Raw genomic sequence first — 12,773 nt, 5'->3', positions numbered from 1 at the left:
CGCGCCGCGCCGCCGCCGCCGCCCGGAAGCCCGCCGACCCCCTCCCGGCCGCGCCGCCCCCACGCGACCCTCGCGGCGCCGCCCGCCCGCGCCGCCCCGCCTCCCGCCGGCCCGGCGGCCGCGGATACCACGGGGATGGCCGGCGCCGGGGGACGGGCGGGGGCGCCCCGCCCGGACCCCGAGCCACGTGCCCCGCGGCCGCCGCCCCCACGCGCGCGCAGCGGCAGGGGGCTGCCCTCCGGGGCGCGGGGCCTGACGACCGGACCCCGGCCCGCCGCGGAGGGACTGCCCTGTGGCACGGGGTTGAGGGGGACCTGGCTGCGGGCGGGGCGTCCCTGAGTCTGACCCCCGAAAGTGTCCCGCTGGCCCCCGTAAGGTCCCCCCCAGTGGCGCCGCCGCAGGGGCCGGAGCGCGGTGTCCATCGAGCCCGGAGCGCCCTCTGCCGGCTCCACTCCAGGAATCGGCGCCCACGCGCCCGGGCTCCCCTGCACCCCCGCGCCGCCCACACTTGGCTGCTGGTGCGGCCCCAGACCTGCCCTGTGCGACATCGAGCCCCATCAGCCTCGGCCCCAAACGCCTTCCTCCCGGTTCGGTCCATGCGTCGTCTCTCTGCCCATCTAAGGATCAGTTAGGGAGAACCCACTAGGTGCCAGGCCGGATGCTGGGCACTGGGTTCTAGTAGTGGACAAGGGAGACCCCGTGCTTGGCCGCCTGGAGCTCACATCCAAGTGTGGAGCAGCTCTTGGATCCCACAGATAAGCGAGAATGAAAAAGGTCTGCTCAGGCCGAGAGCAGGGTTTGTCCTGACCGTGGCCAGGCCCATCCTGTCAGAGAGCCTTCCTAAGGCCTGGTACTGGGCTCGAACCCAGAGGTGCCCTACTTCTGCACAGCATCCCCAGCCTTTTGGCTTTTTCTGTCTTGAGAAAGGGTCTTGCCAAGGCTAGCTAGCATGGTGAACTTGCTGTTCTGCTGTAGCCCCCCAGGTGTGGGATTAGGGACCTGTGCCACTGCCACACTGGAGCAAGTGATTCTTTTTTTTTTCTCTCTCTTTTAGTTGTAGTTGGACACAATATCTTTATTTTTATGTGGTGCTGGGAATTGAACCCAGGGCGCTCCACTGCTGAGCCACAACCACAGCCCCTAGAGCAAGTTGATTCTTATTCTGAGAGATTTAAAGGAGGAGGGAAGTTGCCTCTGGCTAGATAGGAGCCTGTGCAAAGGCTCTGTGGCAGGTAGGCAGGAGCAAATAGAGTAAGGTGAGCATGAGTGGCTGGAAGGAACTGTGACTGGAACAGACAGGGGGAGGGGTGGCCAGCTGCAGGGGTGACAGGGGGTCCCTGTCCTTCCCTCCCAGAGCACACCCCCTGTGCCTGCCCTCTGCAGGCCTGCTCAGCTGCCTCGCCCCACCCCCAGCCATAGGCAACCCTGGTTACCCCGCCCCCAGGCACAGAGACTTGGGTGTGGGAGTGGAGGCAGACACTGGTTTTATTTGTGACTCTGGAAGGAACAGGACCTGCACTCTTCCCGTCTGGGTGTTCAGCTGGCCCTCGTGAGCCCAGCTCACACCAGGTCCCGGGCCCAGGCCTACTCTGGCCTGTGGCCACCGCTCCTGCCTCGGGCCTTGGTCTGCACGTGGGCAGCAGGTACGGCCAGCTCCTCCCGGCCCTTCTGTCTCCGGCCAGGAGAGGCCCTGGCGCTGCGTCTTCAGTGGGCCCTGCTGCCGGCAAGGCTGTGGGGATGTCCCTCCTCCTCAGGGCCTGGGTGCCAGGACTCAGGTGGCACTAGGGTGGCTTCCTCGTCTCCTTCCTTAGCAGGGAGCTGGCCACCGCCAGGGCCCCGCCCTGCACAAACCGCACAAAGTTGTCCCCGGCCAGTGGTCCCACTGCGTACAGGCCCTCCTGGCGGGTGCTCTGGTAGGTGAAGGGGTCCACGTCGATGGGGTTCCTCTTGGCGCTCAGCGGCTGCTTGGGGTCCATGGCAAGGTCAGCGCCCGCCCCAGGGAGGAAGGAGAGGTCAGGGTGCGAGCCGATGAGGACCAGCACCAGCGAGACCCCGAACACCTGCTGGCCGCCCTGCGCGTCCTGGAACACGGCCTGGCTGTCCTCCTTGAAGAGCAGGGGCCGGTGCTCCGGGAGGCTGCGGTAGCCCTGGTAGGGGCTGGGCGACAGGAAGGACTGCTCGCGCATCATCTGGTGCACCTTGTGGTACTCGGGGTACAGCATCTTGGGCAGCTGGTTGAACACCAGGCCAGGGTCGTCCACCGGCCGCCGGAAGGCGTGGACCACGGGGATGTTGTAGTGGCGGGCAAAGAGCACGGCGTCGGCGGCGGACAGCCCCGCGCCCACGATGAGGACCGGGTCCGAGGCTGGGGTCACGGCTCCCTGCCGCGTGGCCGCCTCCAGGGCTGACAGGTCGTGATGCACAAAGGGCAGGGCCTCCCCGGGGATGCCCAGCCGGGCCGGGCTGTCAAACGTGCCCGTGGCCAGGACCACGTTGTGAGTCCACAGCGAGAAGGGCTGCCGGCTCCGGTCCTTGGTGGTCAGGAAGCCGCTCACCTGGAAGAGGGGGCTCGGGCCCTGGGCCCCGGAGCCGCTGGGCTCAGGAGCCCCCCACTGCACATTCGTGACCACAGCACCAGAAATGAAGTTGCGGCTCAGCCCCTTCTTGACCACATAGTCCCTGTAGTAGCGGGCAATGTCCCCAGCTGTAGCTCGGCTGTTGCGAAGACCCCTGTGGGAGGACATGGGGGCAGGTGTCAGAGCAGGGACTGCCGTCCAGGGTGGGCAGGGCGTGACCAGCATGGTGGTGTCAGGCCCTGGAGCTGGGCAGCGGCTGTGCCACTCAGCCCCCGTAGGGCTGGGCAGGGCGGTTTAGCCTCGGGAAGCCTCAGTGTCCCCTTCTGTGAGGCGGAGCTGCAGGGGCACCTGGTGGGGCTGGGGCCTCCAGAGCCAGCTGCCTGGGTCCTGGTGCTGGCTCTGCTGCTGCTTACTGTGCCAGAAACACCTGTGCCTCAGTGTCCCCTCGTGAAACAAGAGTGACCGTAGCCACAGGACCTGCTTCATGGGGTTGCCGAGGAGACAGGGGCCCTGATAAACCAAGAGCCTAGAGCCAACCGGCTGGCCTCCATCAGGACCCCAAGGGTTGACAGTGTTCCCTGGAAATGTGCTTCGACCCCGGCACCTCGAAGCTCAGGGGCAGGCAGGCGGCTCTGCACAGCTGGCGGCCAGGAGCGGGTTGCCCCTGGATGCAGGGGCTCTGGGGAGGGCTCTGCTGGGGCTGCTGCGACCTGTGCAGCCTGTGCTGGGTGAGCTGGGCGGTCCCCTGGGGAGGCTGTCTCAGTTTAAAAGCGACTTACACACCCCTCTGGAGGACAGCCGCGGCCACCAGAGCCAGGGCAGTTTTACATTTTCGTTGCTCCTGTAGCCTCGTCTGTCCCCTTTCCTGGAGCAGAGGCTGTGGGGCAAGCGTGGCCCCTGGCTTTGTGTACCTGCTGCCTGGCTTTAGGTGGCGTCATCTACCCAGCTCATGGACCTCTGGCTGAGGATGATCTGAACCTGGATCTGAATGGCTAAGTGCCACCATTGTGGCAGGGACTGACCATCCCCCAGGCCACGGAGCCAGCCCAGCCCGCCTGGCTGCCCCTGAGACTTGAAGTCTGGGATTGACTTCTGTGGCTCCCTCTCGCCCTCTTCTCTGTGACGGAGACCTGTCCGAGGTTGCTCTAAGTGGGGCTTTGGCAGCACACTGGACAGAGTTAACGCTCCGTGGCAGGCCGTGTGTTGGTGGCCATGTGGCAGTGCGACTAGGGAGGGGCGAGCAGGTTGAGGGCTTCACTCTGACCCTGAAGCACAAGGCCCTGTGCCCGTAAGTGTTCCACGGGCTCCTTGTGAGGGGCGCTGCGCCACTGAGTCCTCCCTGTGGAATTCTCACCACACGAGGCTGACTTCAAAAGTGGGACCTAAAGGGCGTGTCTGCAGGTGAGCCTGAAGCTCACTCCACCTCACTACTGTCCTCCTGAACCTGCACGGTGGAGTCCATGCCACCAGGCCTGCTGGGCAGGAGATGCCCCCCGCAGCCTGGGGAGAGGTGGCAGCCCCACCTGCAGGGCGGACCCCACCCCGTGGGACGTGTTTGTTCCATGATTCCCCTGCTGCGCCAGGGTGGCGGGAGGGTGGTGGTGGTCAAGATGGAGCAGGAAACCAGATGGGGGGAGAGACCCCAGGTGGGACAGTGCTGGTGGAGGGGTGGGACTGGGGTTCCCTGTTCTCCATTTAAACAGCCTGTGGGGTGGTGATGCTTTAAAGGCTGTCATTTAGGAAGAGTCTCTCCTACAGCTGACCTGGGGTTCCAGGCTGGGCTAGGTGAGGAGGGGCAGAAGTGAGGGCAGGGCCAGGGCACCCTCGAGGCCGGCTGCCATGGGACGTGGATCGGGAGGCAGGTCGGGGGTCTTCCATCAGGGCATAGGACACAGGGGGTCGGGGAGCCCAGACCCACTACCCACTCCTCTTTTTGGGGTCTCTGCCACCCCTTCCCTGCTCCTGGCCTCGGGTCCCCCCCCCCTCCCCGGGCACTGCGGGCTGCCTACCTGCGCTTCTTCTGCAGCCAGTCCTTGACCTGCAGGTCAGGAAGCCCCATCCACTGGCCTTGGCTCAGGGTCACCATGGAGCCTTCCATGGACTGTGTGGAGAGAGGTCTTTAGGCCCAGGCCTCGCCAGGCCGACCCACTGGGGAGGAGGAGAGAGATGTGGGGGAAGGGGACGAGAAGTGGGGAGGACAGGGAGGGAGTGGCCCCAGACCCGCAGCAGCTCAGCCCGCCCCCGGCCACTCACATGCCAGGCCCCGCCGGGGAGGTTCCGGCCCAGGACCACGTGGGGGATGGCTCTCTGCTTCTCCTGCCTCCAGGTGAGGACGGATTCCAGGTTGCCCCCAAAGTCTGTGTCTGGGCGCAGGAGGGCATCGAAGAGCAGAGCCACGGGACTCTGGCAGCGGCCTTCGAGGCCTTCGGAGAGGTAGTCCAGGTCCTGGGAAGGGGTGCAAGTCAGGGGGTTGCTGGGGCAAGGCAGGGCCTCTCCCCAGAGCCTCAGGCCGGGAGGAAAGTGGGACTGGGCTGGGCCACCTCCCTGAGGCTGGGGGACGTGGTCTTATGGAGACGTCTGCGGCGGGGACTGTTGGGGACTCTCACTATAGGGTTTCTCCAGGAGCCAAAGGCCCGGGAGCACGGGCTGAGCGGGAATCTTAGGGGGTACTCGAGCAGTTGCCTGGTCCTGGGTTCCTACCCTGAGACCCGGTCAGGTAATCCTGGGAGATGCTGCCCCTAAATGAAAAGTCCCACAGTGGACAGTGGCCTGTTAATATTGCCAAACCCAGTGTCTCGGGTTTCCTGGAGTGAGACCATCTTCTCTACACATGAATGACATCAAGGAATTGGTGACTGATTGACTGATCGATTTGGAAGTTCCAGGGGTTGAACCCAGGGGCACTCCACCTCTAAGCTGCGTCCCCAGCCCTTTTTATTTTTTGAGGGAGGGTACTGCCAAGTTGCAGAAGCTGGCCTGGAACTTGTGAGCCTCTTGCTTCAGCCTCCCAAGTCGTTGGAATTACAGGTGTGCACCTCTGGGCCCGGCTAGTTCTACCGGACTAGTGTCCTGGAGAGGGCACTTTGAAACACCTTGACCCTGCTCAGCTGGGTCACACTTCTGTCCTCCACTCCAAGTTGGGGTGGGAGAGGCCTGGAGGGTGGAGGCTGCCTGGAGAGGTGTGGAGGAGGGCAGCCTCCCTGAAGGGGGCAGGTGCAGGGGGGAGGGAGGGGTGAGGGAGGGAGAGTGGGACCCAGCTGGACATGGGGTGGGTCCTAGTTCTCTGTGGCTGAACTGAGCATTAGAACGTGTCACAGCGTCTCTGGCCTCACCCCGCTGTGACAACGAGGCTAGTCACAGACACTGCCGAGCATTCCCAGGGGAGCAAGATGTCCTGTTTGAGGGCCCCGGTCTAGCGTGTGGTCAGACAGCTCACGTGGCCTCTGTGGGTCTGGCAGATGTCCCTGACTTCTCTGCCATGATGGACACCGTGTCTGCAGCTGGTCTCGCTTCCCCACACATACACTTGGGTTTTCCTTGGGAAAGCTGCGGTGTCCTCCTGAGACCGTGTGCCCCCCAGCCCTGGCCGCATGAGCCTGGCCCACCTGGTCCAGGATGGAGACCCCCGGAGCCTCGGCCAGCTTCCTCTGCAGCAGCGGGTGTGGGTGGACTGCACCTGGTCTCACGTAGGGGATGTGGCCTGAGAGCAGGTAGGACAAGCAGATGCCTGAGGGGCCGTTGCCTGTGGACACAGGGTGGGTCAGCGAGAGCAGCCGAGCAGTCACTGACGTGTACCAGGTATTATACCCACAGCTTTGAACACTGCTGCCACCGGGCACTGACTTTAGCGACGGAAATGCCGTCCTGTTTCTCATTTTCTACTTGGGGCACAGAGAGGGTAGGTAACTTCCCTGTGGTTACACAGCTTACAAGTAGATAGGTTGTGATTCAAACCCAGTCCAAGAACAATCAGGGAACCTGTGAGAAGCGTGAGCTTCTGAGGTCGCTGAGAAGTAGAGCAACCGTCTGGTCAATCAGGAGTGAACACCACACTCACTGACGGCTACTCGCCCTGGGGGTGAGCTTGCAGGGGTGGCCTGAGGAGGGGCACAGACCCCAGGTGGGGCCCTCTGATCTGAATGGATGCTCTTGGCATCTTCCCCGGGCTTTAATCAGGCCCAGCCTCCCCCCCCCCCCAGTCTCTCCCGGCCTCTTCTAATCGGCCGACTGCAGAATGCTGTCGGGAACCTGGGGGTTGCGGACATCCCCCTACTTCAACCTCATCTCCATCCCCTGTCATAGGAACCAAGTGCCAGGGCTCTGTGTCCCTGTGTGGGCACCTAGGACAGTGCCAGACGCAAGGCCGTCACAGGGGCCAGCACAGGTTTCGGCCGCCCCCATAGTTGCACGGTCTGTGGGTCCCAGCCGCCCGTAGAGGAAGGGCACAGGGAGGGGTCTATATGGTGCCCCGCAGCTTGCCACACGCACTTGGTGGCTTCGAGACAACCACAGTCAGGAGGTCAGACCCGCGGCCCTGGGCGTGCCCGCCCTGCCTGAGGTGACACTCACCAATGATGATGACAGGGAGGGGCTCCAAGCTGCTGGCGCTGAAGTGGTCCCCCCTTGAAGAGCTCATGGCTGGGGCAGGGGGCGCTGGAGGCTGGCAGCCGGCCTGCAGGCAGAGAGGAGGGGCCCCCTGGTGGTCAGGCTGGGGTCCAGGCCCTTCTCAGCTACGAGGTGGCCCCTCACGAGGCGACTCCCCTTCTCCCCTCCCTCCTCACCCACAGGTGCAGGACAGGCCCTGGTCCACTGGCTGGCCACCCCGCAGCTGCCTCTCTCCGAGGCCCACCTACTCTCCCCGCTCAGCCTCGTGTCTCGTCCCGAGGCCCAGCCCTGCGGTGCTGCCACCCCAACACCCCACCTGGCCTCCCAGGCTCTCAGTGTAGCCCAGTGGGATTCGGAGTCACCAGCTTTGGGGAGTTGCTTCCTAGCTGGTGACAGTGAGCCTGTCCGAGACGTTGCTGAGCCCCAGTCTCCCATCTGTAAAATGGGATCCAGAGTCCCTACCCCAGGGCCCTGGAGGAACGGCAGGATAAGGTACCGGAGCGCCTGCTTAGGCCCTGGGTAGGCGTGCACTGGGGCTTACCGCCAGGGCCCTGGAGTAGTGTGGCTGGAGAAGGTGGGTCGCTGGAGCAGCAGCGCCCCCTGCTGGTCCTGTGTCCACTCACAGCAGTTCTGAGAGCTGCAGGGCCCCAGGGGCTTCAGACCATCTGCCCCAAGTCCCCCAGACCAGTGGGCAGCGGCTGCAGCCTCAGCCTCACCCAGCCTGCCCAGACCCCTGCCGTCCAGAGGCCCACGAGGCTAAGCCACGCTGGGTGAGGGAAGTGGGCATTTGGCGTCCCACGCATTTCCCCTTTTCCACATCCCGCTCATGGGACCGATAGCACTGTTATTAACCCATCGCGCAGGTGTGCAGTGGGGCTCGGCACCGTGGCAGAAGCCGCTCCGTGGACTTGGCTTTCAAACCCAGCGCTAACTGGCACCGCGGCTCTGCCTGTGGCACCAGGCCCCTGGGCCCTCCCTGGAGGATGCCTGCCAGGCTGATGGACACTTGGCTTGCACACTGTCGGGTGAAGAGTGGGGACAGGTGCAGGGCCAGGGCCACCCAGAGTGGTGGGGCCTGGGCCTGCAGAGCCCTTTCAAAGGAGGCAGAAATCCGGGTGTTTGGGTGACTTCTCTGGTCAGGAAGAGCAGGCAACCCACATGCCCCATGTAAACCCTTCCCAGCCCACAGAGCACAGTTAGGGGCAGCACGTAGGAACACCCATGTCCACGGGCAAGCTGACCTGCAGAGGAGCTGGGCATCATCCCCTGGTGACAGCACCTGACCCCACCGTTCTCTACAGTGTGCAGTGAGCTTGCACTAAGTGACAGCTCTCTGTGCCCTGGGCAGCCTGAGCAGTGGGCCTTGCAGGCAAGAGGACATGCCAGTAGCTGGCCATGGGTTCGGGGCTCTCCGTCCCTGAGAATGGGCTTGGTCTCAGCTGGGTTTGGGCCCAGAGAGCCTCCCTGTCCGGTCCAGGTAGGCCCTGTGTCCCCAGAATCTGAGACCTCTTGCCTCTCCCAGGACAGAAGAAAGGTGGCCTTTTCCATACAGAGGCCCTGTGCTGTCTCCAGCACAGGGAGAAGATGGTGATGGTGACGGTGATGATTACAAACAACTAGCATTTCTATACCGCATGGAGTTGGTGGGGCGCAGAGCCTGCCCCCACCCCGTATACGTTCACGGATTGGACCTTGTGAGTGCGCCTCTGGGGCTGGAACCCCGGGCGCTCGTGCCAGGCAGGCCCAGCCCCGACTGAGTCTCTGTTTAGAGTGTGGTCAGGTACTCTTACAATCACGCCCATGTTACAGATGGGGAAACTGAGGCCCGGGGAGCTTCTCGTGGCCCATTACAGTTTGTGAGAGGAGGGTGCCGCAGCTGGATTTGAGCCAGGCTGCCGATCCACAGCCTCTGGGTGTTCCCCGCAGCGGGCTGGCTCTTGCCAGAGACCCCTCAGTCTGGCAGGTGCTCTCTGTCCCTGTTGCCCTGAGGCTCTGCCCAGTGCCTGTTGCAGGGAGGGACGCTCAGTGCTGGGCTGTCGCAGCTCCCAGATTTCTGCTCTGAGGGACAGTTTCTCTCCAGCCACCAGCACCAGGTGTGTCCAGAGCCCTGGAGACCTGGGCTGCAGTTCCCAGAGGGCAGGCTCCCCCTCGCTCGGGGCCTCTGCTAATGGCCCTGGGGTTCCTCACGCCTGTCTTCCCTGTCCCCGAGCACCAGCAACAGGGCAGCGCGGGTCCCGAGAGAGCGCTTCCTACACCTCACCCCCTTTAACTCCCTTCTCAGAAGAGGAAGCAGGCTCAGGAGGTGAAGCCGCTCCTCCAGGGCTTCGGAGCCCCCAGATGCATGCGCCAGCCTGTGCCCCCAGCCCACCCCCCACTTCTTTGGGATTCTGTGCTCCGCAGGCAGGCGCTGGCAGGAGTCCCCATTCATGCAGGACAGTGGAACTGCTTCCTGGACAGCAGAACTGCTTCCCTCCTCTCCCTTCGCAGGGGCAGAGGCGCTGATTACTGCCAGGGTTTTGACTCCTTGTTCAGAGTTCCCTCCCAGAACTGGCAGGCCCTGAACAGAAGCTTCTAGATGCCACACACATGAGGTCACCACCCAGGGGCTGGACCCAGAGGTCACTTCCTGTTCAGGGTGATACAGGATGTCCCAAAGTCCGGAGCGGTGCAAAGCCCTCACTCACACCCTTGCACAGCTGCGTGCTGCAGGCTGACAAGGGACCTTCAGGTGTCAACTGTCCCAGCCCCTTTTGTGCTGCCTGGTTGTGGAGTTGGAAGGATCCATTTTTAATACTATCCTTGTCCCTCTGACTAAAGATGGCAGATTTGGATGGAAAAAGTGAACACTAAAAGTTGATTATTTAAATTTCACAAAAAGCAAATAGGTATAAGAGAAATGGAAATAGTTGTGCCTTCAAACCATGTTTCTGTTTGCAGCGCTGGTACCTCTGAGGCAAGGAGGACTGCCCAGGGTACGGGACTCTGGGACCCGGTGTGGCTGCATTTTGGGGGTCCTCTGGTGGCCCTTGGCCCCTTTGACTTTGACAACACCCGCGAGCTGGGTTTCCTCAGCCCCACCCCACAGAGCAAGGAACTGAGGCCGGAGGAGGCGGGCTGCCCAGGTCACCAGGAATGCCCACACACACGTCTAGTTCTGCCCCTTGACGCCTGTCCAAGTGAGGACGAGCCCCCTCTTCAGCAAAGCCGCAGGTAATAGTGACATCAAGATCAAGTGACATGAGATCCTGGGGGTGAGGATGAGGAGGTACACTGTCCCCCAAGTGCTACCTGTGCTCAGTTACCGGAGCCCTCACCCCGCCAGCGGAACGCCTCTCTTGGGCCCATCCCCTCTCCCGCCGTCACCTCAGTGAGAAGCCAAGTCCCCGGGACTCCCACGGCTCTACCCCACCTGACCGGCAGAGGTGGGGACCCCAGGGCTGCACCCCGCCTGGCCCGGACTCGGCAGGGAGCCCAGCTGGCCACGCCTCTTCCTTGCCAAGAGCAGTGATGGGCTGGGATGGCGGGAGTGGGCTGGGACCCTGGCAGCTGTTGGGCTGGGGGCCAGGTACCTGGCCATGGGCATGGCCAGGAGGAGCCAGGGGGCCCCCTGGGGGGCAGAATCACACTGGGCCTCTGCTCTGGGCCCCCTGGGAACTCCTCTGCCTGGCTCCCTTGAGGCTGGCCACCCCTGCCCCCTGCACCAGGACGGTCCACCCCAAGCCTCGCCCAGGCCACTCACCTGACGGTAGTGGGTGGAGGGGAACGGGGGAGCCCGGCCTGGACAGACACGTGGAGGGCTGGGCTCACGGTGTTCACCCAAGAAGCGGCAGGCCCACTACCACTCTGGGCTCCCAGAGGCTGTGTGAGGCCAGGGGGAAGCGAGGGTATTTCACCGGGCGGGAGGGGGCGGGAGGAGGCGGTCCGGGAGGTGGGCGGGGCCAGGAAAACCACTTTCATAAGCGTGAGTCAGCAGGGCCCCCGGGGTGAATGAACTTGCCCCTGGGCCGGCTTAAAGGGCCCCTGCTGGGCCATCCGCCAGGGGGCAGTGGGTGGCCCTCCCCCAGGCCATCCCATCAGCCAGGACTGCTCTCTGAGACTCAGTCCTGAAGGAAGGACCTTGACCCCTGGAGGAACCAACCTGGCTGTTTCCAAGGGAGCCGCAGACAGCTCGGCTGAGTTCACTCAAACCCATCGCCCCTTTAATAGGAGAATACACCCCAGGTCCCTCCCTCCACCTGGACCCCACTGCAGGCCCCAGCGTCCCCGGGCCAGCTTGTCCTGCTAGGACCCCAGATCTGCCGCTTCCCGGCTCTGGACAAGCTGCCTTAAGACTGAGCCTCAGTTTCCCCACCCGAAAAACGGGCCGAGAGAGTGGGGCACGCTGTCTGCTCTTACTTCCCTGCACCGGGAGGTGCCTCTGTGCGCCGGCTCCCGGCTCCCGTGCCTGCAGGAGGCTTGCACACAGCTTGGGCTTCGCATTCAGCACACAGCACGTGGCCCACAGACCTGGGGACACACACAGTCACACCACTGTGACATTGTCAGTGTCACTGTTGCCTCAGCCTCCTCTCTGCCCCATTGACTGGGGGCTGCAGGTGCCACCAGGGCTGGGTCCAGTGGGGGGGGGGGTGCAAACTTCAAGGGGCAGCAAAAAGCTCACCTCCCCAACCAAGAAATGATAGTCTGATTCAGTTTCTAAAAATCAAAATGAACGCAGAAGAGTCAGGATGAGCAGAACGTTAAAGTTTTAAACAAAGGCCACGTGCGCGGGAGCGCGTGCCAGCTCAGAGCCCAGTGCAGAAGGGAGAGGGGAGATCGGGGCTGCCCTGCCGTCTTAAGATTTTGTTCCTTTTAAAACTAATTCGTTTCTTATTTTTTTCATGAATTTTGATTCTTAAAAACACCGCAGGAACACTGGCTCCTGATGGTGGACGCGCCTTGGTGTTCTTCAAATTTTGAGCCCAAGGAGATGCCCCTCCTCCAGGGTCCTGGACACGGGCCTACCTGGGAGTGGTGAAGCCACAGCCCGCAGGGGAAGCAGAGCAGGGGTGAATGGGAAGGGCTGGCGGCATGCGGCCTAGGGAGGAGGTGGCAGGCTGAGCCCAGGGCCAGGGTCTCCAGGGCCGCTGAGCACAGCCAGGCCTGCACTCCATCCTCCCCGGGCCCCGGGGCCCAGACCTTTGCCCAGGGAAGCATGCCTGGTGTTTGAACGCTTTGTTGTCCCTGGTGTGAAGTTCCTGGTCTGTTTTGAATGAGGAGTCACACTTTCATTTGCACCGTGTGAGTCTTGGTGGGTGCAGGCTGCCCCTGGGCTCAGTCCCCACGGGCTTGGGGAGCTCCTGCAAGGCACCAGCTCCCTTGGAGCCTGTCTTACTAAGAGTGATCCTTTCCTCCTGGCACGCGGGTGGCAGTGACCCTTGGGGCAAGATGGCAGTGCCCAGGAGAGGGGCCTCAGCTCCCCTGCAGGCTTCTGTCCCTACTGTGTGACCTGGGAGGGAGACACCCCTCGGTGGTTCTCTGTTCTAGCCGAGGCTTGTGACCAACACCCCTGACACTTTGAAGGTGTACCTCTCCACACCAGGCCTGCACGGG

The 12,773-nt window shown here is 63.2% G+C and overlaps 1 protein-coding gene across 1 annotated transcript; it reads right to left on the bottom strand.

Moving 5' to 3' along the window:
* Positions 1–1,467: 1,467 nt before the first annotated feature.
* Positions 1,468–11,070, bottom strand: Osgin1 (oxidative stress induced growth inhibitor 1). Its single transcript, XM_046434274.2, has 6 exons — positions 10,921–11,070; positions 7,146–7,248; positions 6,182–6,318; positions 4,830–5,021; positions 4,586–4,677; positions 1,468–2,730 (listed from the first exon to the last, which is right to left on the bottom strand). Exons 2-6 carry the CDS (start codon positions 7,210–7,212, stop codon positions 1,782–1,784), a joined length of 1,437 nt encoding a protein of 478 aa, XP_046290230.1. The 5' UTR covers positions 7,213–7,248; positions 10,921–11,070; the 3' UTR covers positions 1,468–1,781.
* Positions 11,071–12,773: the final 1,703 nt, after the last annotated feature.

The sequence above is a fragment of the Marmota monax genome, unplaced genomic scaffold (assembly GCF_021218885.2).
Source record: "Marmota monax isolate L192 unplaced genomic scaffold, Marmota_monax_Labrador192_F-V1.1 WCK01_AAM20220418_F8-fsc00024, whole genome shotgun sequence".
In the NCBI taxonomy this organism is placed as follows: domain Eukaryota; kingdom Metazoa; phylum Chordata; class Mammalia; order Rodentia; family Sciuridae; genus Marmota; species Marmota monax.
The sequence above is the reverse complement of the archived record's forward strand: the minus strand, read 5'-3'. Positions and strand labels throughout refer to the sequence as shown.